The 23,326-nt window shown below is 38.4% G+C and overlaps 4 protein-coding genes across 8 annotated transcripts; 2 read left to right on the forward strand and 2 right to left on the reverse strand.

Moving 5' to 3' along the window:
- Positions 1-5,561: 5,561 nt before the first annotated feature.
- Positions 5,562-7,807, reverse strand: LOC112276690 (cationic peroxidase 2). The gene is made up of 4 exons (XM_024508250.3): positions 6,934-7,807; positions 6,581-6,760; positions 6,293-6,449; positions 5,562-6,174 (listed from the first exon to the last, which is right to left on the reverse strand). The coding sequence occupies exons 1-4, from the start codon at positions 7,177-7,179 to the stop codon at positions 5,777-5,779; spliced, it is 981 nt and encodes a 326-aa protein (XP_024364018.1). The 5' UTR covers positions 7,180-7,807; the 3' UTR covers positions 5,562-5,776.
- Positions 7,808-10,544: 2,737 nt separating this feature from the next.
- LOC112294869 (small ribosomal subunit protein eS30z/eS30y/eS30x) lies at positions 10,545-11,700 on the reverse strand. The gene is made up of 4 exons (XM_024545816.3): positions 11,633-11,700; positions 11,331-11,468; positions 11,138-11,215; positions 10,545-10,763 (listed from the first exon to the last, which is right to left on the reverse strand). The coding sequence occupies exons 1-3, from the start codon at positions 11,634-11,636 to the stop codon at positions 11,169-11,171; spliced, it is 189 nt and encodes a 62-aa protein (XP_024401584.1). The 5' UTR covers positions 11,637-11,700; the 3' UTR covers positions 10,545-10,763; positions 11,138-11,168.
- A 2,613-nt stretch (positions 11,701-14,313) lies between these two features.
- LOC112273251 (uncharacterized) lies at positions 14,314-15,089 on the forward strand. Its single transcript, XM_024501760.3, has one exon. It carries the CDS (start codon positions 14,426-14,428, stop codon positions 14,849-14,851), a length of 426 nt encoding a protein of 141 aa, XP_024357528.1. The 5' UTR covers positions 14,314-14,425; the 3' UTR covers positions 14,852-15,089.
- A 2,407-nt stretch (positions 15,090-17,496) lies between these two features.
- LOC112278099 (uncharacterized) lies at positions 17,497-21,567 on the forward strand. Of its 5 annotated transcripts, none has more exons than XM_024511212.2 (7): positions 17,497-17,636; positions 17,845-18,046; positions 18,163-19,296; positions 19,527-19,640; positions 19,859-20,008; positions 20,288-20,673; positions 20,973-21,567. In XM_024511212.2, the coding sequence occupies exons 3-6, from the start codon at positions 18,187-18,189 to the stop codon at positions 20,459-20,461; spliced, it is 1,548 nt and encodes a 515-aa protein (XP_024366980.1). In that variant the 5' UTR covers positions 17,497-17,636; positions 17,845-18,046; positions 18,163-18,186; the 3' UTR covers positions 20,462-20,673; positions 20,973-21,567. The 5 variants fall into 5 exon arrangements, with proteins under 5 accessions (XP_024366980.1, XP_024366965.1, XP_090104388.1 ...); XM_024511197.2 differs by having other exon boundaries at positions 17,845-17,969; XM_090248262.1 differs by having other exon boundaries at positions 17,499-17,636; positions 17,831-18,046.
- The last annotated feature ends 1,759 nt before the right edge of the window (positions 21,568-23,326 follow it).

Here is a 23,326-nt window from a genome sequence, read left to right on the forward strand (position 1 = left end):
TTATTCCAATAGTTATTTATATCATTAAATAGAAGTAAGTATATATAGATTAATTTTATAATAACTTTTAAAAAAATATTCTAGAAGCTTTATAGATGTAGTTTTGACTTAACATGTATTTGTAGTTGATTAATAGGATAGAAATTTGGTCAATAAGTTAACAATGTACCACACATATTGATAGCTTATAAAACAAGCTAACTATATGGCACACATATAAATAACTTATTTTGCAAGTTAAGACATATGTCTAATAAAGTCAACACATATTAGAGGTCTTATAGAAGATCACTACATAGCTCTTAATTATAGAGTATATATAGAAGTAAGAGTGAAGTCTTCTTCAATCTTATCAATACCTTTTTAGTCCTTTGTCTTATTTCAAGACTTTATAGTTTTTTTGTCTTTAGCAATAGCCATTCTAATTCACTCTATTACCATCTTTGAGTGATTTTTTAGTCTTTTTAAATGACACAAGAGTATATTGAGATTTTCTTTTTTTGAGATTCATGTTCTTGATAAATTATTGACTTTATTTTTTACAAAATAATTATCAATTGGATATAACACAAAATAATCAAAATTCTTATTGACCTCAATCTTATCAAAATACAAAATTCAAAAATTAGTGGAATGAAAAGAAAAATTACATATAATAATTATGAAATCTTTAGACATTAGTGGTAAGATTGTCCTTAAGATTTTTAGGAATCAATGTCCAAACCATATGGATTACAATCAAGACAAAATACATAAGCTTTATTTGAAAAATCTTTAGATTTTAGCACTTTTCAAATTTTAGAAGCTCCTTATTTAGAATCAAAAAATTATCATTCAAATGATTTATATCAAGAGTAATATTATGAATCAAATCAAAATAGATTTAATTACAATTCTGATATTACTCAAGCTTACAATACATTAACATCTAAGAGGATTACAAAAGAATGGATAGTTGACAATGGCATAATAAAACATATGACTGAGAAGATTCATTGGTTTATTAATTAAAAACATCTACCAGCAAATGAAATATGGCTTGTTAAAATATCCATTGGACATAAATATTTTGTGATGGAAACAAGTGATATCAATATTTCAATTCAATTATCATATTCAATTAAAATCCATCTTCTACAACAAGTTCTTTATATTCCAAATTTTCGAAGAAATCTTTTCAGCCTAACGAAGGTTGCAAGACAACATAAAATATTTACTCTTTGCAAGGTTTCAACATGTTAGCTTATTCAAATAGTACTATTATAATAACAGGAAGAATGCTTCAAAGATATTATATTTTAAATTATTTAGTTCTTCTACCTCTTGCAACAATATCTTATGTAGCTTCTTATGGTAATATTCCATCTTTAGAAGAATTACAAAATATTCAAACATAGCATCTTTGTTGTAGTCACTTGCATTATGATATGATAAGAAAGATGGCTATTAATGATTTAATAACTGATATTTGACTTAAATCTATTAAATACCTAAGATTATGTTTTGGATGTACTTTTGGCAAGTTATATAGAGGAATATTTTTTTAAACTTTAAATTGTATTTGACATTCATTACCTAGCATGCTTATTCACAGTGATATATGTGGTCCTATGAGTGTCATCTCATACAAGATCATTTTATTATATTTTATTTAAAGATATTTTTACACAATATTAATTTATTTTTTATATTTTTTAGAGATCATAGGCTTTTATATGTTTTCAAAAGGTTTATAAAACCATATTTATAGACACCAATTATAAAGTTTTTACTTTATAAATGGACAATGGAGGAGAATTTTGTAATCAATGATTTAATGAATTTTTACATACCAAAGGCATAAAACATGAATTAACAGTTTCATATTTTTTAAAAGAAAATGGAATTTCAAAAAGAGACAATCGTATAATTATAAAAGCTACTAGAAGAATGATTTATCATGTTCCTTTTAATCCAAAATTTTGAGCAAAGATTGTTAATAACATAATTTACACCTTAAATTGCATATATTCTTTTCTTCTTTTAAATATTATTTCTTTTGAGGCTTATATTAGAAAAAAGCCTTTCTATTTTTATATGCAACTTTTTGGATGCAAAGTTCATGATCATGTACTTGACAAATTAAAAAAGAAATTTGATGCTAAAAATTGCATTAGATTATTTTTAGATACTTTGATGAATCATAAGCTTATTGAATTAAGATTCGACACATAAAAATCAATCAAGATATTATCTTTGATGAACATAATTATATATAAAATAATATTATCCAAAGAAAATATTATTTAAATATAGCTTCATTTGAAGTTTTTTTTTAGGAATCTCCTTGAATTTTTTAAGAATTTATAAGACCTTTCTTACTAGAATTAAATATGTGATCTATAAATACACTTTGAAATTTTATAACTACAGATTTGGATTCTCATAATTCTTAAATACATGAAAGGAGTATCAACAATGAAAGTACTCATCATATCAATCATGGATATGATATCAATATGAGCAACAAAAATAATACTTATGATGTTTGAGATCATATTATTAGTGGGAGCAACAAAAGCGATGTTCAAGAAAATCATGGTTATATAATCAGTGGAAGTAATGATAATCAAGCTCTTTATGGCAATATGCACAACAACATTGACTTTATTTGTGATAACAATCTGGATATTAATAAAAAAATTACAACACAATTTTGTTCAATACAATACATTACTTATTAAGGTTGATCTTTTTAAATAGAATTTTGATAATATTCTTGATGTTTTATCTTTTAATTAGAATTCTCATGATATTCTTATTGAATTAAATTTATAAATTTTATTATCTCCAATTCATCTTACACAATATACTTGTCATCTTCTTGATCATTATGGATATTTTATAAATGAGTGGCAATACATATCTACAAATTTTGTCATGACATTATCTTCTGCATCTATCAAAAAAAATATCAAAAATTCAAAACCTACCACTACTTTAAGTTTAATTTCTTTGCAACATCAGTTATCAAAATCATTCACTATTTTATTATAATTAACTCATGATTCTATGAAATCATCAATTACTTCATAGAATATATCTACATCTTTATTGGAGTCAAATTCTACTCCATCAATTATGCAATTAATGACTCAATTTATACCTTTTGTTCCTCAAACATATTAAGAGGCACTTCTTTCAATACTTACTTCAAAATGGAAGGATGCTATGTGTGAAGAGTGTCAATCTTCAATTAATAATGAAACTTTTCCAATTAACATATTTGCCTTTCAAAAAAAAAAAACCATCAATTACAAATGGATTTATGCACTTAAAACAAAGTTTGATGGTAATATTGATTAATTCAAAGCAAGATTGATTGCAAAAGAATGTTCACAAAAATATGAAATCAATTTTATAGAAATCTATTCAACCATTATTGAATATGATTCTTTCAAACTTATTCTTGCTATTGCTTGAAGCTATGATATGTACATTTGATAATTTGATAAAAAAACAGCTTTCTTACATAGAAAACTTGATCAAGAGACTTATATGAAACAAGCTCCAAGTTTTGAAAATTCTCCATTTCCACCCAAAGTATATCATTTAGACAAGGCTTTATATAGTTTGAAGCAAGCTAATCATGCATTAAATCAATGTATAGATTAATTTTTGATTACTCATAAACTTCAACTAAATTTTGTGCATCCATATGTTTATTATTTCAATAACATCAATCAACTTATTGTTGTTATGTTTGTTGATAATGGCCTTTGTTGTTGTCAAGACATTCAACACATTGATTATGTACTTATGACAATGAACGACATTTTTAAAACCAAAGTTAGTAATCCAAACACATATGTTGGTTTACAAATTGAAAGAAATTGAGCTACAAAACTTATATTCATATAACAACCTACTTATTTGGAAAGAATTTTAAGTAATTATGGATTTTCATAATCATCTCTAATTACTACCCCAATAGATTGTAATTCTACTTTTTGAAGTATTAATTTTGTAAAAAATGACCTAATTAAAAAAAATCTTTTTATAAATACTCTTGCTAGTCTTCAGTTTGCCTCTACATGAATTAAAACTGATATTACTTACTTTGTAAGTAACATCTCACATTTCAAAACAAAATTTATTTAAGCACATTGTAATGTTATAAAACAAATATGTTGATATATTCGAGGTACTTTGTATTTTAAACTTGTTTATGGTGGCACAAATTCATCAAATTGCTTATTGCATTTGTTGATTATGCAACTGATTTAGATGATCAAAAATCACAAAAAGGCTATGTTTTATTTTTAAATGGTGGACCAATTAGTTGGGGATTGAAGAAATAAGAAAGTTTAATTGACAACACAACCTATTCCAAATATATTACCTATTACATGGCAACCAAAGAAATTATTTGGTGTTGACAAATGTTAATAGATTTTGATTGTACTCAAGAAAAACTTACCATTTTATACTTTGATTCACAAAGTGCAATTTGATTGGCAGTTAATCCTAAGTTTCATTCCCTCACTAAACATATTGATATTAAATATCACCTGATTCGAGAGAAAGTTAAAAATGGAGTTCTACAAATAGATTATATATCTACTAAAAAAAAAAGTAGCTAATATTTTTAGAAAAGTTCTAGCTCATGATAAATTCAAGACATTCTGTGTGCTTCTCTGACTCCATACTCAAGCTAATGCTTCACTTCTCCATGAAGTGGGAGAATTAAGAAATGTTGTAATATCAATGGAGAAGTTATTATTCACTCGTGTGTGTTACTAGTAAGAAATAAGAACTTCTGATTGATACACAAGAATTGACTTGTAATAAAGAGTTATTCTTTCTCGATATTCTTGGTGTGGTATTCTGTGAAAACACTAGGTTCCCTGCAGAAATGCGTCACGATTAGCTGCATTAGGGTCTGCAGTAGGAGTGCAGAGAAGCGCACGTGCATGGGGTTTGGCGAGCGCAGGAGTTTTCGAGTGTTAACTAGAGGAAATTTGGCTAGCCCTGGTGGCAAGTACTTTCATGAAAGCATCGTATCAGATGCGAAGTCTCCGTCTGATGCACGAATTGTGTGAGCATTTGTGGGTGGGATGCTTGTTCTCCCTGTAGGATCGTTTGCAGAGAGGCACAGGCAATGTGACTTCGTGTGGAGGAACATGGGGAAGTAACGATGAAAAGAAGTATGAGTATTTTCTTGATGTGTGCGTCTGCACTATTGCACTAGTCAGCGTTGTTGCTAGGGACGATGTTGTGGGCTGTACTATTTTGCGTGAACGAGACCATCTGGAACTTTTCGGTGCTATCAAACCACGTCATCTTGTTATGTGTTATGTCAGAGGCGATGCAACGTGTTGTGCGAACCCGAACTTGCTGTTGAGCTTCACGAATGATCAGAGTTACCGACTTCCTGTTGAACACGAGAGGTAGATGTCGGAAATTGCAGCAATGCGTGCATGATGTACTTATCAACCATGTTCCGACTCTCAGTCTAAAATTCTGGTTTGCCAACATTTCGTGGTGAGTTGAACATGGAGGATTTGTCGGACAATCTGATGATGAGTCAAGGCCTGAATGTGCGGCACTGTTTGCATGTTATGTTGAGGGTTTGTGCGTTGGTGTGACTTCACGAGTCTTAATGCATTCCTTACAACCATCACGGAATGTGTGCGGAAGACGCCACGGAGACTAAAAGAATCTGTACAGAACCTGTAGCGACTGGCCCAGCTTGCGTCGATTGCCATTCGCTAGCATTCCAGTATTGCTGGATCGCTCAAGCTGTCTCGCAGTCGGAGCGGACGCTTCCAGAAGTGAGCACGGCGATCCTCCCCATTGCAATCATGGAGGTCGCGAAGTCTGTGCCAAAGGTGGACGGGGAGGCAGCGAGGGTGTTAACTCTCCCGCTCGTGCTGGCGTCGTTTGCAATCTCCTGGTCGATCCGAAGAACTCCTTTGCTCGCCTGGATGTTGGTGAAGTAGCCGGTGTCGAAGGACGACTCGGAACCTTGGTCCAGGGCCACGGTGGTCACGTCGCCGGCCACGTTTGGGCAGCGAGACTGAAGCACGGCCAAATACGTCGCGTCCAGGCTGGGATCGGGCAAACCGGTGCCCTGGAAGTTGTACAAGCGGTCGACGAAAAACTGGCACTGCGAGACGCCGACGGTGTGCGCACCTGTCCACACCAGAACCAAACTTTAGCATCCCAGGTTGGCCACGACGAGGGCCCGAGGTCGCTCTGGACAGACACGCAAATGATTTGCTGGAGGCGGGATCATGATTGACAACATTACCAAGAAGGTTGACCATGTCGTCCTGCGTGAGGCCAAGATTGGTGAAGAATGGAGTGGCCTCCGCCACAGCGGAGTTCGGGGACGGTATGTTCACACTTGCGGCGGGAGCAGCGCCATCGAAGCGCCCAGTTTCTGCACCGTACGTGGCTCCACCTAGCTGCGCAAGTGAATCGGCAGGGATGAGCCGTCGGCAAATGAGCTACAAGCGCGGCAAGAGCAGGGGATGTGGATGTGGATACAACTGCGGACATTCATAGTGTCGGATTCTGTGGAGCGATGGTGGCTTACGATTTCGACAGAGTCTCGCGCAGCAAGGGCGATTATGTCGGCACAGGAAACCACTCCTGGGCAACTGGATTCCAGCTGAGCTTTGGCATCGTTGATGACGCCGTAGCCTCTCACAGATAGGTTCGGCGGTGCATCTCGCTCCGAGCCCGTTCCGGTGAGCATGATGGATGCATCGCAACCCTGAAGCGGCCCGACAGAATTTGGGAACAATTAGCAAACACACAGCAATGGGCAATCCACCATGATTGCGCCCCAATTCTTTCTGAATGCAGCCGGCAAGGAACACATCGTGTGCGGGAAGCGGTGAAGTTCGCCACATGGATTTCTGGGTTCCGGTGCCAGGATCCTCGTACCTGAGCGAAGCAGTCGTGGAAGTGCAAGCGAATGATACTGGCAGCGATGGTCCCATCCAAGGCGACAGCCGATTGCACCGCACCCTTCACAATGGATTCAGCAGCGCTGCATGTTGCGTCGTAGAACCCCACCTGGACGGCCCCGTGGACCACGTGCTGGACCGCGATCGAAGAAGCGATCAGTATGGTGAGAAGCCAGGGAGCAGGAGCCTGACTGTCACTACCAATTTTCGTCGATCTCGACATTTTGCTTGTCAAGCAGGAGTCGGAGGAACAGAAAATTGAAGAGAGGGAGGCTGGTTGATGCAACACTGGCGTCCACAGCAGCAGGAACGGATTCGGAATCCTCAGGATGGCGGTGGCAGGAACACTGCACTCTGGGCGGTTACAAAGTGATCGTCAGACAAGCAAATGCAGCAAGAGGGTAGGAGTGTGGATTGACGAATCTGCATTTCACCACCAAGTTTGCCCGGATTTATGTTGCCTTTCAGTTGGGTGCAGACCGACCTGCGGCGCATAGGTTCGTGGAAGTAGCGTGAGAATTATCCGGGGGAGCGCTTGACTATGGAGTGTCAATTATTGGAGAAGGATGTGCAACGAACCGCCAGCTGAGAGGATAAATGTTTTACACATCCAGAAGTCCGCGTGCAGGTTGGAGCAGCATTGGGTGACCGACGACAGGCAAACTCCATGAAACCCATGCTCCATTTTCTTCTCTTCATGCTCCAGGAACGTCGAGCGTCATGCAAAGTCAATGGCGATTGGGAAACAAAGGGTGTACAAATGCGGGAGCTGCCCGCTGATGGCGACGCAGGTTGACACCAGTAACACACCAGAGAGAAAAAGGGGCATCCGAAATAAGTACGCATGAGGCATTTTGGGGAGGAGTGGAACATTTGGTTGTACCGAGATCCAGTTCCCCTTTCGATCTTGTGCGAGCAGCGCTGGGTCCGCCGTGTTCGGAGGGTGGGTACGTTGAGTCGGGCTTGAGTGGTCGCAGGCCCCAGGGCAGAAGCGCGGGTGGCCCGCTCACTCCAAGATGTCCGAAAAGCAATGGAAGTCGTTGACGACGGATCAACGTCAACGCAGGGACTGGAGCACCCACAACACGGATGGACGAAACGGTTACACAAGGGACTTTCGAAGCACGCGGCAACCCTCCCACGGGGATGCATGCCTGCTGGTATGGGGGCGGGGTGAGGACCAGTTGGAGCGGATGATGAGTTTCAGATGTACTGGTGCGATCAGCGCCGTGCAGCGCGTGAAGGTTCCGAGTTAGCGGCAGTGACGGTTTGAGTCTGGGTGGAGGAGAGTGCGAGGGACTGCAAATGAGGATTGGGCACGAGCGGAGTGGAGGTTCAGGCATGGGGGATCATAAGCTCTCTAGCTTGGGTGTGCATCCTCACTCTTGCACTTGTTACTCCTGCTGCAGTCGCTACCACGTCCCTCCGCGGTGTGACATACCGCACTACCGACCCGAGCATTACCACCATAGGCTCGCCAGAATCAAGGATAACATGATGTGTGCTACTTCTTATCAAATTTTCTAAAAGAGCACTTGTTTTGCAAAATTTGTTGTGTGAATGGACAATCATGGACATGCTCTTCTATTGTAAGACATTATGAAGTTTGTCCAACACAGTAATATAAGACACATATAGTCTTATTTATAGTATATTAGACTTAATATAAGATACTAATAAATATGAATGTAACTGTGAATAGAGCTACACAGGAGGGGCAACATTGCATTCAAAGCTCAATAACTACTTTTTTGTTGTTTCAAAATTGTCATTTCATAAATATGAGTTTAAAAATCACTCACATATTCTCTTAATATAGGACACAATTCTTAATGATTTTATGACAAATGTCCTACATTAAAATGAAATAAAATCCATCATTAGAAGGGCATGATCATAGATATTGTTTTTGTTGTTTTGTGCATTGTTGAGAAGGGCACATTGTAAGCAGCATTAAAATATAAAATATTTGTTTGTATTGCAACAAATGTTATTAGGAAGATGTTTGTTTTGGCATAGAGCTCTATATGAAACATACAAAGATGTGAACAAAGACGCATAGCGCTCAAATCTGCACTATTTTTGTCAACTGATACACTATTGCAAACAATAAAACAAGCATTTTGAAATTCATAAGTTCATTATTTTGGAACTTTTTTTTACTATTTGAGACTACAACAAAAATAAAATTTCCCACTTTGAAAGTTAAAAAGTGTTCAACCGTGCTTGGAATGTACCTTAGTGGGAATTTGTATTAATACCACCTTTTGTTGGTAGGTGCAAATGGTGGGGTGGTCAAGTTTGTCCTCCATTTTGACACCCATTAGTTTGTCAAATTTCTTTAGATGTCTATATGTTTGAAACTTCCGCTTGAAACATGCTCTGAAGTCCACATTACTACTGTTTTGAACAATTGAACTCAGTTGCGTATGTTTCTAAGTGTATATCATTTTAGAATGAGACATGGAGGTTTTGCACAAATGTTTTTCATTACATCTTTTGTACTACATCAGTAAATTGGTTTTCTGTTGGGAATGACAGTGAGGCGGCTTGTACTGACTTTTACGTAGAATATTCACAGTTCATCGTATTTACCTGTCTATTTTACGTCTGTGTACCTATTTGTTACATTTCGACAAGCGGAACCAGCGACTCTAGTGAACTGGGGAGTGGCAGAATGGCTTCAACCGTGTGCATGAGTGGGGCTGAAAGAAGTGCCATTGTTGCATGATCAATCACTCATGCGTATGTACAAGTGTGCACACATATTTTCTTTTCTCTAAAGTTCTCGAACCCCGAAGTAGAACACTGTTCTATGTAGTGTACCCAGAGTGTGGTCGTACAATATTATATTGGGTTTTATACTTCCATGATTATATTGGGTTTCCATGAAGTCCACCGTCTCATCACATGCGTAGTTTTAATAAGTATCTGTAGCCAAAGCGGCTAAACAATTTTGGACTGCGTACCTATGATATTGACTCCCGCCCATAGCCACTTCATCACATCCTTTCCATCATTGAATCTGATTGATACGACTATTCAGCACGCTTCAAGTCCTGTGCATGCTCCATCGTGTTCTTCTGTGGTTATGGTTCAGAAGCGATGTCGACCAAAGAGTGATAGACTTTTGCCACGACGAACTGACGTGCAAAACAAAGGGAGAGCCAAATCCACTTCACAGGGAACTTGTCGTTTCATCAGGGTCGACCAAACCTCATTTCCACATACAAATTCATAAGCTAACATATGTTTCACAAAGACTTGTCTCTAAATGTTACAATATAGATGCCTCAAGGTATAAGTCCTGTATCCTCACATATATGAGGATATTGGAAGCAACCACTGTGTAGGACATATTAGTTAGACGTAATGACTAACGTCTTCGATGTTAGCGTCAACAGGAACCCTTCACAAATTTATTTCGGCCACAAGTTCACCTGTTTAAGGAACAGCACCACAGAGATAGGCCAAGCACTGGTTTTGCATCTTTCAAATCAGTCATGCAGCAACGCACTTAAGCGATCCAGCCGATGAAATGAAAATTTCGAGCCACGGAATCAGAAGGGAGCACAGAGTCTACACGAATTGAGCAAAAGGAGAAATATTAGGCATGAGTGTCTCAATCAAAATCACCAACTAAAAACACCACTGTCAAGCTTCATAACTATGAATACTGACTCAAGTAAAAGGGTATTTTCCATAGATTTAAACACTAAAATCCACTTCCTCCTACTACTGCGGATGCACAGCATCCGCAACGCGCTACAAACGCCATCTAGCATGATCCTCAGCATCTTCCATTGCCTGCACATACAAGAGATCTCAATTATTACCAAAAGCGTAAGTAAAGCTTCTTATCTCTCGACATCAACTTTAATGTAGCCAGACAAGTGGCCTTATCACTTACTATCAGATTGCCAACTATTTCTATTGACTGCGATCACGATTTCAACATCTGACATATCAAAATACCGTGGCCATAAAATGTGATCTTCAGATTGGATGCATGATGCGGCCATTGTAAATCACTATATGCTATAGAACAATTTGCATCAGTCGACTCCAACAACTTATTCACCACAAACAATCTCTCAAACTCTGAGAGAGAAGTGGATATTCAGAGAGCCCAAAGCGAAACTTAATGTGGATATGCGCAGAGACAGCTGTAGAACACTTACATGCTACTGAAGAGTAGATTACATCCGCACTCTACTTCTCAGATGAGTTGGGACCCCTCTTTTTGCCAAACCCGACCACTGTCCAAGAAGCAAATCAATTGCACGTCATTATCAATCACAAGAAATTCAAAATCAAGCATTTCGAACGGCATGAAATGCACATCGACCTAAATCCAAAAACCCCTTCACCCACCTGCTGTCACAAATCGGCGGTTGTATTGCATCCTCTTGTGAGCGCGACCCTTAGGCTTCTTCTTCTTATCCTGCTTCGCCACCTTCGGGGTCTGACCACGCACCTTTCCGGCACGGGCCAAGGATCCATGAACCTTACCTGCCCCATTCAGAAAACGAGATCAATCAACAAAAAATAAACCTCAAAACCTAAAAACGACAACAATCAACCTTAACAAACTACACAAACCCTAAACCTCAACCAAAAAAAAAGTCGACAAATCCTGAAAAGAGAAGCGGGGGTAGAAATAAGAAGAGACGCACTCATGGTGTAGGAGAGTGAGCGAGCAAGCGGAAGCAAAGGGGGCGGAAACGAAGCGAGCGCGGGAGACTCCGAAGAAAGAGAATCTGGTGTGCAAGCTGAGGTGCTTTCAACACGCCTTCTCCAGGAAGCCCTAATCTCCACAACGAGGAATATTTTTGGACGACATGCATCCACTGTCAGTCGGTGGATGAATAATAAACGAATGAAATATGACAAATTCTGTCGATTATACCTTTCATTCGTTCGATGAAAAATCAGAGTTAAACGGGAAAGCTTCCCCAATGGTTGCTCAGATTATCAAGAGGATACCCCACAAAAGTTTACAAATGTTAATATTTAAGATAGGGTTATTTTTTAAAAAAATTCATTTACACACACGTTTAGTGTAAAGACTGCATAACTATGTATTACGTTTAGCTTAATAATAATAAATAATAATTAAATTAAATTAAATGGTACTAAGTTTTACTAATTTCCTTTACTTGCAATATGTATGAGAAAATGCATGCTAACTTTTTAATCACTGTTTATAATTATCTCAAGATTTCACTCGTTAATATTCTTCAATCGAGACACCAAACTTCATTTCCTTCTTTTTATATCAAGAAAAAAATTGACTAATTAAAATATATATATATATATATATATATATATATCCAATGCTGCAACAGTGCTTGAAATATGTTCTCTATTAACAAGAAAATTATGTACCTTTTATTTTTTATTTTTTATTTTTCAAAGAAATAATGCTTCTACATATATATATATATTTGTTTGTATGTTTGATTCTTATTATGATTATCATTTCAAGTTGGGTATCTTTCAGTTTCTTGAAACCAAGAGTTGATTATTAATAAAATTGGAAAGATGATCATTACATCTCATTTCATGCATCTCATTTAGATTTATACGTTTTTAAACTTATTTTGAGATTTTGATAATAATACTATATTTACATTAAAAATGATAAATGTGTGTATGAGTTTTTTTTTTTCTTCTTCTTCTTTTATTTTTTATGATTTGAAGTATTTTTTGAAATTGAATCCAGTTTGATTACTTTTTCGTTTTCTACCAACCTTAAACAATTCATTGGATTTTTTTTTTTTTTTTTTTTTTTTTTAACTATTTGAAATCACAGTGTCGAAAGAGAAAAGTTATCAATGTCTTGTATTAAAATTGAAACAGTTGGACTTATATTAAATGTGATCCAAGCTAATACAAAAAATAAGAAATAAAAAAAACAAAATAAAATACAACCACAACTACATGACATGCAATATACATAATGATTTATTTAGATAAAAGTGAGTGTAAATGTAGAAATTTTAATTAATGGGGAATATTCTCTTAGACCAAATACTGCGCATAGATGATGTGCACTTCTTTTCAGGAAGTTCTAACAGCATTGAGAAGCCAATAAGAAGTAAATAAACCAATAACTGTTATCCAAACCAACAGAAAAATAAATAAATTGGTGTGTATTTCAAAGCAATACAACAATTATTAGTGTGTCATCTAAGGCAAAAATAATAAATAAATAAATAAAACCTTGTTATCCATGGCAATTAAAAAATTCAAAATATTGTGTTATCCAAGACTTGCATATTTAAAAAAAGAAAGGTATGAAAGAAAATCTCATTTATAGACAATGTTAAAATTTAAGGATTACCAAAGATGGTGGTGCTTGTGCTTTAATAATTATGATTAAATCACAAAATAAATGATCTCTCAGGATTCTAATTATTCAAATGGATTCAACATCCTCAAGAATTATTAGAGTTGATGAATTAAACAATCTATTAAAATTTATAGACTGAATAACAGACCACAAAGAGGTTGCTTGTACTAATTAAATTTATATAAAAAATTATGATTTTTGAAGAGGGATAAAAGAAAAGAAAAGAAAAAAGCAATATAAATATGAAAACAATAATAGTGGTCACTTAAAAAAAAAAAATAGAAAAACCAGAAAAACCAGATAAAAAAGAATACGAAAAAATTATTATTTAAAAAATATACAAAATAAAATAGTTGAACAATCTTACACTAGTTATTCTATCTACTCACTTCATTGACACCTTATTGCAATTCACGAGAGTGATGGTTTGCAAAAGCATAAATTCATACTAAGGTTACAAATGATCCTTTAAGTGGGGTACATATGGTACTTCAAATACAATGATTTTATCTTTCTATATATATATATATATATGATTTCAACTCTAAATTTTACTTCAATTTTCAATCAAAATTCTGTCTTTTGAGGAAAAAAAGAAAAAGAAAAAGAAAAAAAGAAAAATAAAACCTAGATTTAGTTTCTCATTTAAAATTCAATATTTTACATCCATAAATCCATCTCAAAGATTACAAGGTGAGTAATTAAGAGCCTTAAAAAAGGATCAAAGTATTATCAATCAATAATCTAAAGAATACTGAAAATAAATCTATTAATAAAGGGTAAAAAAATCAAGTCACCAATCCAAAAAATTGAATTTCAATCGAGAACTTCAAATAATAATAATAATAATTAAAGAGACAAAATTTACTCATATATTTAGTTTATTTTAGAGGGCTTCTCTACACCAACGAATGAACGATACATAAATGGATGGATGAATTTACTCAACGTTCTTCATCCATCACCCATTCTGCAAAGTTTCCCGGGGTCATCACACTCGTCACAAAAATTAGGGTTTCACATCAGTCTCGGAGCTGCAGTGCGCGAATACTTGTGCGATTTGGATGCGAAAGTTGGGAAATTGAGTGGTATTTCCTCCTTCGATTGGTAAGCGATGAATGCGCACCCGTTTGAAGGGCTGAATATGATCCCGGAAGAGTTCAGAGAGTCGATTCCGGAGGTAGATGATGAGAGGTCGTTCGCCGAGAAGAGCCTGGAGGAGGACAACGCGAAGCCAATCGTGAAGAAGGCGAGGCGGTTGCTGTACAGGAGATTGAAGGTGGGAGTCGAGGATGGACGCATCTTCGTGGGGAAGTTTCATTGTCTGGATAAACAAGGGAACATAATCTTGTATGATACGGTTGAGTTTCGAAATGTGCCCAGTTCGGGGGAAGTGAGAGCGGAAGAGGACGTGGGAGGGGGGGCGCCTGTCGAGCAGCGTAGCCTGGGGCTGGTTCTGATTCCGGCTCGGTGCCGGACTTTGTGCCATGTAGAGTGTTCGTTGAATGAGAAGATGGACCTTCTGAGTTTAGGTTCCTGAAGAACGATGGCATCGGCCACGAGCCAAGAGCGTTGTTACAATTTTTATCAACTTATTGGGCCGGGATTTGGAGAAGAGCTCCACGCTGAGATGGGGCCGATTACTCTTTCAGAGGCCGGCACCGAGAAATTGAACTCGAATACTGAGTCCCTTTGGTGGCTACGTATGTATCATAATTCATCGATTTAGGTGCTAATTTTCACATCTGAAATCATCCAAATACAAATTGTTTTTCACATCTGTCATTGTCATGTTCTTGTCATCTTCTAGTGCTTATCTGAAGATGCGCTCTACTGCTCGTTCAAGAAGTGAGGAGCCTTATTAGTCGTTCTTTTGTGTGTGCTCCTAATAAATGAAATTTCATTGTGAGTGGGTTTGGAGATGGCAGATCTTGTTCGATGTTACTGTTGCCTTTTCCGTGTAAGATATTCACGGAAATTCGGCCCAATTGCTGATGCAACGAATAGTTCCCCTAGTCGTGTAAGCCTTGCAAAATTTATATACCACTTGTCTCTGGATGCATGAACATCTGCCGTGCTCCTTTAAGTAGGTCTTGCTCACAAATTATCAGCGAAGCGACCGGGTGTAAGAGAGGGTGAGTCGTGGGACACTACGTCTCATAGTGACATGCAGGAGCTGTTATCGAGTCCCATCGCCATGGCCGCCGTTGAGTCTCACGTTATGTGGAGATTATCAACCCCCAGCTAGAACAGAAGAATATGTATACTATTCTTGTGTTCTAGCTGGGGGTTGATAATGCAAACTAGACAAGATTTCAGTATGAATCTTAGACCTACAAGTTAAAGTTTGTTCAGCAGATATGGAAATGCACACAACCCAGAATTACAACGAGCTTGCTGCTGCTGCAAATTGCACAAATTCTCTCCTTTGAGAGTGTGTTTCAATACACCAGCTCAGATTTGTGCTCTTAATACAGACTGGTTTCTCTCTAAGTGGGCAACTGCTTATGAGCCACACTTTAAGAAACAAATGAGAATGTATTTCTTCACAGGGATGATCTTGCTGGACGTGATGCTCTTCACATCGACACACCTCTAGGTCTAATCCATGCATTAAAGCTTTGTTGATTTGTTTATGGCATCTTTGTGAAATGTGAGGAGTTATCAGCTACAATTGCATCTTGGATAATAGATGGGCCAAAAAATTGGATTGTGAAAGTGAAGACTAAGCGTTGTATGTTATACGAATTAGAAAATGATTGCTTGCATAAGTATAGGTTAAGGTTTTGAATTTTAAGAGTCTTAAAACAAATACACATCAAATTAAATGAGTATTAGTGTGTTTGTGATTGTTTGGATTATTGGTTACATGGGGTTTTTGGAATTGAATTGAAGAGTTAGAAATATGAAGAGGATGATAAAATTGTTGGAATAGAGTATTTTGGTATCACCAAAGATGGAATGAAGACTTAAGTTGGAGGTGAATAAACTTATAGGTCATTGTATGTATGGAATTAAAACATGGGTTAATCAACTTGGTTCAAGCCATTTGAAGGGATTTTTCTAAAAATAATAAAATAGCAACAGTGCAAAAAGTGACGTTTTGGAATAAATAAATAATAATACAAAAATAGATATAACTAAAAATAATTGGAATGGACACAACTGGTATTAGAATGATAAAAGTTATAAAAATGTCATCCAAAGAGCATAGGTAATAAAAAGGCGTTTAATTTTTTTACAATGTATTGAAGAAATGTAAATATATTACCTTTATCAAATATTTAAATATATCATTGAGTTATGTTTAGCTTTGAACTAGTTTAACATTATTTTTTTTTTGTATTTATCGACATTATAAACAAGTAATTTTAAAGAGAATACATTGTACACAATTTCATAATATATATATATACATATATATATATATATATATATATATTATACACATTAAACACCATTGAAAATATTTAAAATAAAAGTAGAATAAAACACATTGTATGAGGAAAGGAATCAATGTTTAATTTTGACGTTTAGATTTAAAAAAAAAAAAAAAAAAAAAAAAAACACTAAGTAAATGAATCAATGATTTGTCTAGCTGTTTACAAAATATTTTAATAATATTTTGCAACAACAAAATATTGATATATGTATGTATATATATGTATGTATGTATATATATGTATGTATGTATATATATGTATGTATTATATTAGAAAGCCAATGATTTTACAAGTGTACATGAAAAGAATATTTAAAATGTGTGTGTCTATTTTTTAAATGTGACATTAAATGTGACATTAAATGTGACATTATTATTGTTGTCTATTATTTACAAATAATGATATAATAGTACACTTTACAATATGTAATTATTCATACTGTTAAATAACTAAATATACATGACGACAAAGCAACGACGAATTCACTTTGTGGCGGGAGCGCAAGCGGGTTATGGAGGGAAAACCCACGGGCCATTCACGTCACCAAATTTTTCCATCCTCAGCTGCCCGATTTTCACCTGCCCGTCACTGCCCGACACCAAGCCACCGCAACCAACCGGAAGGCTCGAATTCGGTCAGGAGGGGTCGAGCCTCGCCCCTGCCCGAGCCCGTGCCGGCGCCCGCGCGGGTCGGTTCTAGAATGTAACGGAGAGTGAAGGCCTCGGCCGTCTAACGAACGAACAGACGGACGAACTGAAGGACGGACGGAAGGACGGCCGCTGTGGGAGGTCCGCATTGCGGTGCTATGGCGATCGCACTCCGCATTCGCAACATTGTCTTTGTTTCGGGAAAACTGGCTGAAACCCACTCATTTGTTGTGAGGTATGGGCGGATTCTTCCGTTTTATTGTTTGTTGGGTAATAGAGAAGATGGGTGGATTCGGGTTTCTGACTGTGACGGGGTTCGGAGCTTGTTCCTTGCTGCGGGACTCGGAGTCTTGATGTCGTCGCGTCTGTGGGGATTTACGAGACGGGCATGATGGTTACTGTTTTGGGCAGTAATTGATTGGGTTGCAGTGGGTTCTCACCAGGGAGGAAGACGGAGCCCGCCTTTCGTGAATAGGTGGGATGATGGGTGGAATGACGTTAGGGGCGGTTTACGGAAGCGAGGGTTTGTGCTTGCAGTGGTTGTCGTTGTGAACGCTGACGAGGAGAGGTAACCTTGGGCGTCGAATACAACGCCAGATACGCAATTTGGAGTCACAGACTCCTCCCTCTCCCTAAAACTGTGTGGTCTGTTTCTTCTCGAACTTTGGTGTGGAATTTGTTTGAGTGTGTTATTCGTGTGCTAACCTGTCCACTCACGGTTTCTCTTGATTTCTTATTTTCATTTTTTCTCTATTTTGCAGCACTTGCGAACCACGACGTGTTTTATGAGGTATACATCCATGTCGAGCGTCATGAGCTCCACCAATGCTAGCTCGGGGCATTCCAGTTGTGAGACAATATACAGTACCGATGAAAGCGACGATGATGATTGTCAGGTATTGTGGTCGCGCCCACCACCGAGGGAAACTGTTTCAGCAGCCACATCGAATAAATCTCAAAGTTCCTCGTGGTCGGATTGGGAGGTCAGATCATGTAGGAAAAGGCCTAGGAATGGAAAAATAAGGAATGGTTACTTGGCACCTGATATCGTTGAAGATTCCCAACAAAACCTTCGCAGGCAGTGGGAGGAAGCTACACTTCGGCGTCGAACATGCCCTCCCATGCAGAGTGAGGGGTCTAAAGCTGGCACATATGGTTGGGACCCTCGGCCACCACAATCAGCAAGATTTCGAAGAGAAACTGATTCATCCGCAACTTTAGGTGGGGACTCTCCAGCGGCGGAAACGGTTCAGTCGAATGGCAACGTCAGTCCAGCGAGAGATCTTAGCTTTCCGAACCTGTCGGAGGGTACCTCCACGTCTTCAGATTCGGTGGTTCAGACTCCAGAGGTCGAACCTACGGAGCATGACAACACAGAACATGACGAAGTTGCGTCTGGGAGCAGAAAGCCTGCTGCATCTGTCTTTGCAGCCAAATATCATGCTTCTGCTAAGAGAAGCTATCCCGTCTTTGCAGCAGATGACCAAGAGTTACATGAAACGTCAAGTAATTCGGTCTTTCCCAATGGTGAGAATATCTTGATCTTCAACATGCATGCCGCTAGGGCATCATGTTCAACCGATGTTAGAAAAGGCTGCAAGAGACGGCTTGGGCCAGATGACATCCACGATGCTCCTGCGAACCATTTTACATTCCGCAGTAACGGGACTGATGGAGCAAGCACGAGTGGGCAAGTGGCACAGGGCACGGCTGGCGTAAAGCACATGGACGTTGATAATCAAAGTAACAGAGATTCCGGGGGACTGGAACCTGCTTCTGATTTTGCAGCAGGGCAGGACTTAGTGGGAGCGCGTGAGAAGCTAAAAGAAACTACTGATTTTAAGCTGGCGGATGAAGCAGAGTGGGCAAATCGAATGCAGGAGTTGCAGAAACAGGTTGGTGTTACATTATGGAGCATACCAAATCTCTATTTCTCGACCATTTGGTGTGCTGTAAGAAGCATTTGGATGGCTGTGGTGATGAAATAGTTGTTAGGCCATGTAGCTCCGATTTCTTCGGCAATGGATGCTTGCGATTTCAATTGGGTCTCATGACTCCCATTGCCCTTCATATAGTTCTGTTCAAAAACTGCTTCAGCGTCTGAATTGAAGTGTAATACTTGTAGGCTCTAGAGGCTCAAAGATTGCGCGAGCGCAAGAGGGCTGAAACCGAACGGAAGAATGAGGTTGAACTACGGCAGAAGCAGAGACTGGAGGAGATTCGTCTTACGCAGCAGAGGGTATGTGAAACCATAACAAGAGGTTGCTGTTGAACAATCGTAATCTGTACTCGAATATCTAACAGAGTTCCTTGTATATTTACATTTAAGAAACAGATGCAACAATAGACTCAAGTTTCCATAATTTCTTTCTTCTCATCGTTGGATGTACAATACTTTTCGAGATTCGGGGTTGAAAGAAGAATCTGGTTTTTACAATCGTTGGTTTGTGAGAGCAGGAGGAAAAGAACATGGGAATGAAGGACCAGCTGCGTGGCAAGGTGCAGGCTGATCTTGAGCGCTTGGCTTCAGAGTGCAGGGATATGACCTCATTGCTTCGCCGCCTCCAGATTCCTGTCGAAGGTGGTAAATATCCATCTGCGCAACAGGTAAGACATAGATGATTTAAAAATATACTGAGCACGTAAGTCTGTCAACAACAAGATGTGGACACTTAAGCACTCCCTTGAAGTCGGCTGCTTTTCTACTTTTTCTTTTACTCTTTGAAGCCATACCATGAGCTTGGTGCTTAAAGCTTCTCATCTCCTGCACTTAGGGACGCGGGGCTACTGATGCAACTTCAGACGATGATTCATATATATATATATATATATATATATATATCTATATTGGCCATGTGGATTAAATTACCTGATTGACTCTGGCAGGTTAATGCAGCCTACAAGAAGGCCCTTCTTAGATTTCATCCTGATCGAACCTCTGCAATTGCTCAAGGTGATCCTAAGCGTCAAGTGGAAGCCGAGGAGACATTTAAGCTCATCACTCGTATGAAGCCAATACTGAAGCCTAGCATCATGCTCACTGCAATGACTGCTAGATGATCATGGGTACGAGGATTGCGGCATAAAATTTCTATTAATAAGTTTGCTCTTCGAAGGTTAAGGCTGCCATTTGGTTCTGAGAAGAACAGAGCTTTGGAACATCAGAAAACCCCTCCTGATACATCGACTCTGCCGATCCTTAATTTCTTGCTGATCTCTGCCACTCGTCTCTCTCAGTCGGCGTTGGAACTGAACTTTATAATTCAGTCGAGGTAAAGCTCTCTTTACTACTCCAGTGATTGTTGATGCAGATGTCTTATCGGTTTGCTCAATTTCTGGCACTCTTGGATGGCATTTCTTTTTTTTGGAACACACGAGTTACAAACATGGCAAAGTCAACGATGCTAAAATATTTAGAGTATTATGGCTTTGCAACATATGATGCTCTTTTAAATATTTATTGGGAACGATTAATTCTTATGATGCCCGACTGTAACTTGGTCGAGGCCTCATGCCGTTATATGACGTGACCTGTTTATCTTCTCCTTTTGACTCATCTCTTTGTGTGCAGTCTGATGTCCAAGATGGAGGAATGGGATCAACGTACTTGTGTTTTACGTCAAATTTATTGGACTACCTGGCTTCGTCTGCTTGATTGATCTACCTTGCGGATTTCGAATGAGATTCGATTGTCATTCGGCCCATGTGAAGCAGACTTGGTTCTAGGAAAGAAAATACTACAAAATGGCTTGCGAGGCCACAGGAGCCTTGCTCATCTTCTTTCTCGACCCTAGTGTAATCAATATTCTCAGGTTGCACCGTGGCTGGAGGCAACGCATGTGAATTGCGTTTAGCAGCATTTTCGGAATTGATTAATGGTAGCAGTGAACGACTTAGGTGTAGACAACTACCAGTGAAAGCCAGCTGAAGAGTGTTCTGCAAGGTAGAACCTTCCAAGTTCTAATAGTCCTGCACTTTGATAGACATTCTGAGACATAGAATTGCCGTGACTTGTGCCCTAGCCTCTGGTCAAATCCGCTTGCATCGATGTGGCTTAATTTTTTTGCTTTTGCTGATATACATGGCACGCCAAGAGCTTAGTATCTGTTCGCAATTTTATTTATCGCAGAGCAGTTGTAATATTAATATGCATCTTCTTCCTTTGATACGACTGCTTTTAATATGTTAGCCTGCCCCCATGTCAGTGTCATGTCTTCGTCGGCGTTGTGCGTCATCCTTGCAAGCCTTGTGCCCCAAAGCTGTTATCCGTGGGGGTAACGAGATCGGCCTACCTGACGTACCTGCCCAATCACTCAAGGACGCAATTCTCTCCTCTGCAGGGCTGAAATTGACAGGGCGCATGATTATGACATCCGCTATAATTCGTCTTTCAGAGTCGTCCTCTGCTTCAAAATGGTTCGAAATCCGAGTTTGATGATTCAGTGCCGAACCCAGTTTAACCTGTTCACCTGCACAGCCAGGCTGCGTCAGCTAAACCAAACACCATTCCGTCTGATCAAAGCTAACTCGTAAATCTAATAGACACCGAAGAGCTGTTGTCAAGGATCACTGGTTGAGTCGACCTGTCGGTGAAAGAGTTCCTGGAGTTCAAGGAATGGGAAGCATTCCATCGGAAAAGGCCCAAGCTTCGGCGAAGTCGTCTGCATCAGCAACCAGAAGCAATCCCTGACAGTCAACAACGGAAGCTGCCCGTCCCCATTTTCAAAACCAGCAGCTGAAGCTTGACCTTGATGAGACTCACATCTCGGTAGTGCTCAGAAACGGATTCCTGTTTACCCTAATGCATGGTGCCATCGTCATGGTCCAGATCAGTGGCAACGAATCTCCCTCGCGTGCTTCCTGTCCGCGTTGCTTTCATGCTATTTCTGCCGCAGTGTGTTTGGTGGGGGCGAGCAACGCAGCGTCAGTCTTCGACCTCAATGTCACCGCAATCTCATTGGTATTCCCATCAGTTCTGGATCTTAACTAATTCCGAACGGCGATGTTACTGTTCTCGGTGCTCACTAATTCCAAACGGCGATGCAAGTTGGGGTCAATGACGCGTTGGGTCCGGCATGCTCGCTCTTCCGGCTCTCGATCGTGGTGCGTTCTGCATGCAAGAATGAGCTTTCTCTCTCGCAGTGCTCTGCCGTGATTTCAGCGCCGCACGGTTTCAGCAGTGTTTAGGGTTTCGGTCACGGTTTTAGGGATGAGCGAGGAGTGATTAGGGTTCCAGTCACGGTTTTAGGAATGAGTGAGGGGTTTTTGTACTAAGTGGACAAGGTGAGAGAGAGGCCACAATTTCTATATCTTTGGATTGGTTGAAAAATACAAGTTATACAATTTTATCTAATCAAAGGATATAAAAGTTGTGTTCTGTCACCTTGTCACGTAGGTATAAAGATCTCTGAAGTGTGCATTATATCTCTCATGTGTGGAGAATGTGAGACACATTTTAAGTGCAAAATTTCAATTTCAATTTTTTGTACGATGATTCTTTACTGCAATACAATCCAAGGAATGATTAATTGTTCTTTTATAAGGTGAACTTGATAATTTGGTATCTATTTCAATTAACATCTCCAAGATGGATATCAAGTATTTTTTTTTTAAATATCAAGAATATAAGTTTAAATAAGTTTGTCAAAACGTGATATATTTATGTATAAATAAGAATTGAGTTAGAAGATAACAAAGATATGTAAATACCAGAATAGATAATGTTGAGTTTTAGAAATTAGATACAATTGAATTAAGATTGAAAAATAAAAAAATCATTAACAAGACTAAAGGTGGCATCAATCTTGCTTCTCTTTTTATATGTTAAGTGCAATTGGCAAAATATGTTAATTATAACCCAAAGTTGACTTTAACAAGGTTGAGTATAACTAAGGTTGTTTGCATATATAATAGCTAACAAGAAGA

The sequence above is a fragment of the Physcomitrium patens genome, chromosome 2, assembly GCF_059467195.1.
Source record: "Physcomitrium patens ecotype Gransden chromosome 2, ASM5946719v1, whole genome shotgun sequence".
In the NCBI taxonomy this organism is placed as follows: domain Eukaryota; kingdom Viridiplantae; phylum Streptophyta; class Bryopsida; order Funariales; family Funariaceae; genus Physcomitrium; species Physcomitrium patens.

What these genes read in the sequence shown, in the direction of transcription:
- LOC112276690 (XM_024508250.3), bottom strand. Translation starts at nt 7,179, where the DNA reads ATGTCGAGATCGACGAAAATTGGTAGTGACAGTCAGGCTCCTGCTCCC. An exon ending in TCCACGACTGCTTCGCTCAG is followed by an intron (nt 6,761 to 6,933) that starts GTACGAGGATCC and finishes GGGCCGCTTCAG; the next exon opens with GGTTGCGATGCATCCATCAT. An exon ending in CGCGAGACTCTGTCGAAATC is followed by an intron (nt 6,450 to 6,580) that starts GTAAGCCACCAT and finishes TCACTTGCGCAG; the next exon opens with CTAGGTGGAGCCACGTACGG.
- LOC112294869 (XM_024545816.3), bottom strand. An exon ending in CCGCCGATTTGTGACAGCAG is followed by an intron (nt 11,216 to 11,330) that starts GTGGGTGAAGGG and finishes CTTCTTGGACAG; the next exon opens with TGGTCGGGTTTGGCAAAAAG.
- LOC112273251 (XM_024501760.3), top strand. Translation starts at nt 14,426, where the DNA reads ATGAATGCGCACCCGTTTGAAGGGCTGAATATGATCCCGGAAGAGTTC.
- LOC112278099 (XM_024511212.2), top strand. Translation starts at nt 18,187, where the DNA reads ATGAGGTATACATCCATGTCGAGCGTCATGAGCTCCACCAATGCTAGC. An exon ending in TGCAGGAGTTGCAGAAACAG is followed by an intron (nt 19,297 to 19,526) that starts GTTGGTGTTACA and finishes TAATACTTGTAG; the next exon opens with GCTCTAGAGGCTCAAAGATT. An exon ending in TTCGTCTTACGCAGCAGAGG is followed by an intron (nt 19,641 to 19,858) that starts GTATGTGAAACC and finishes TTGTGAGAGCAG; the next exon opens with GAGGAAAAGAACATGGGAAT.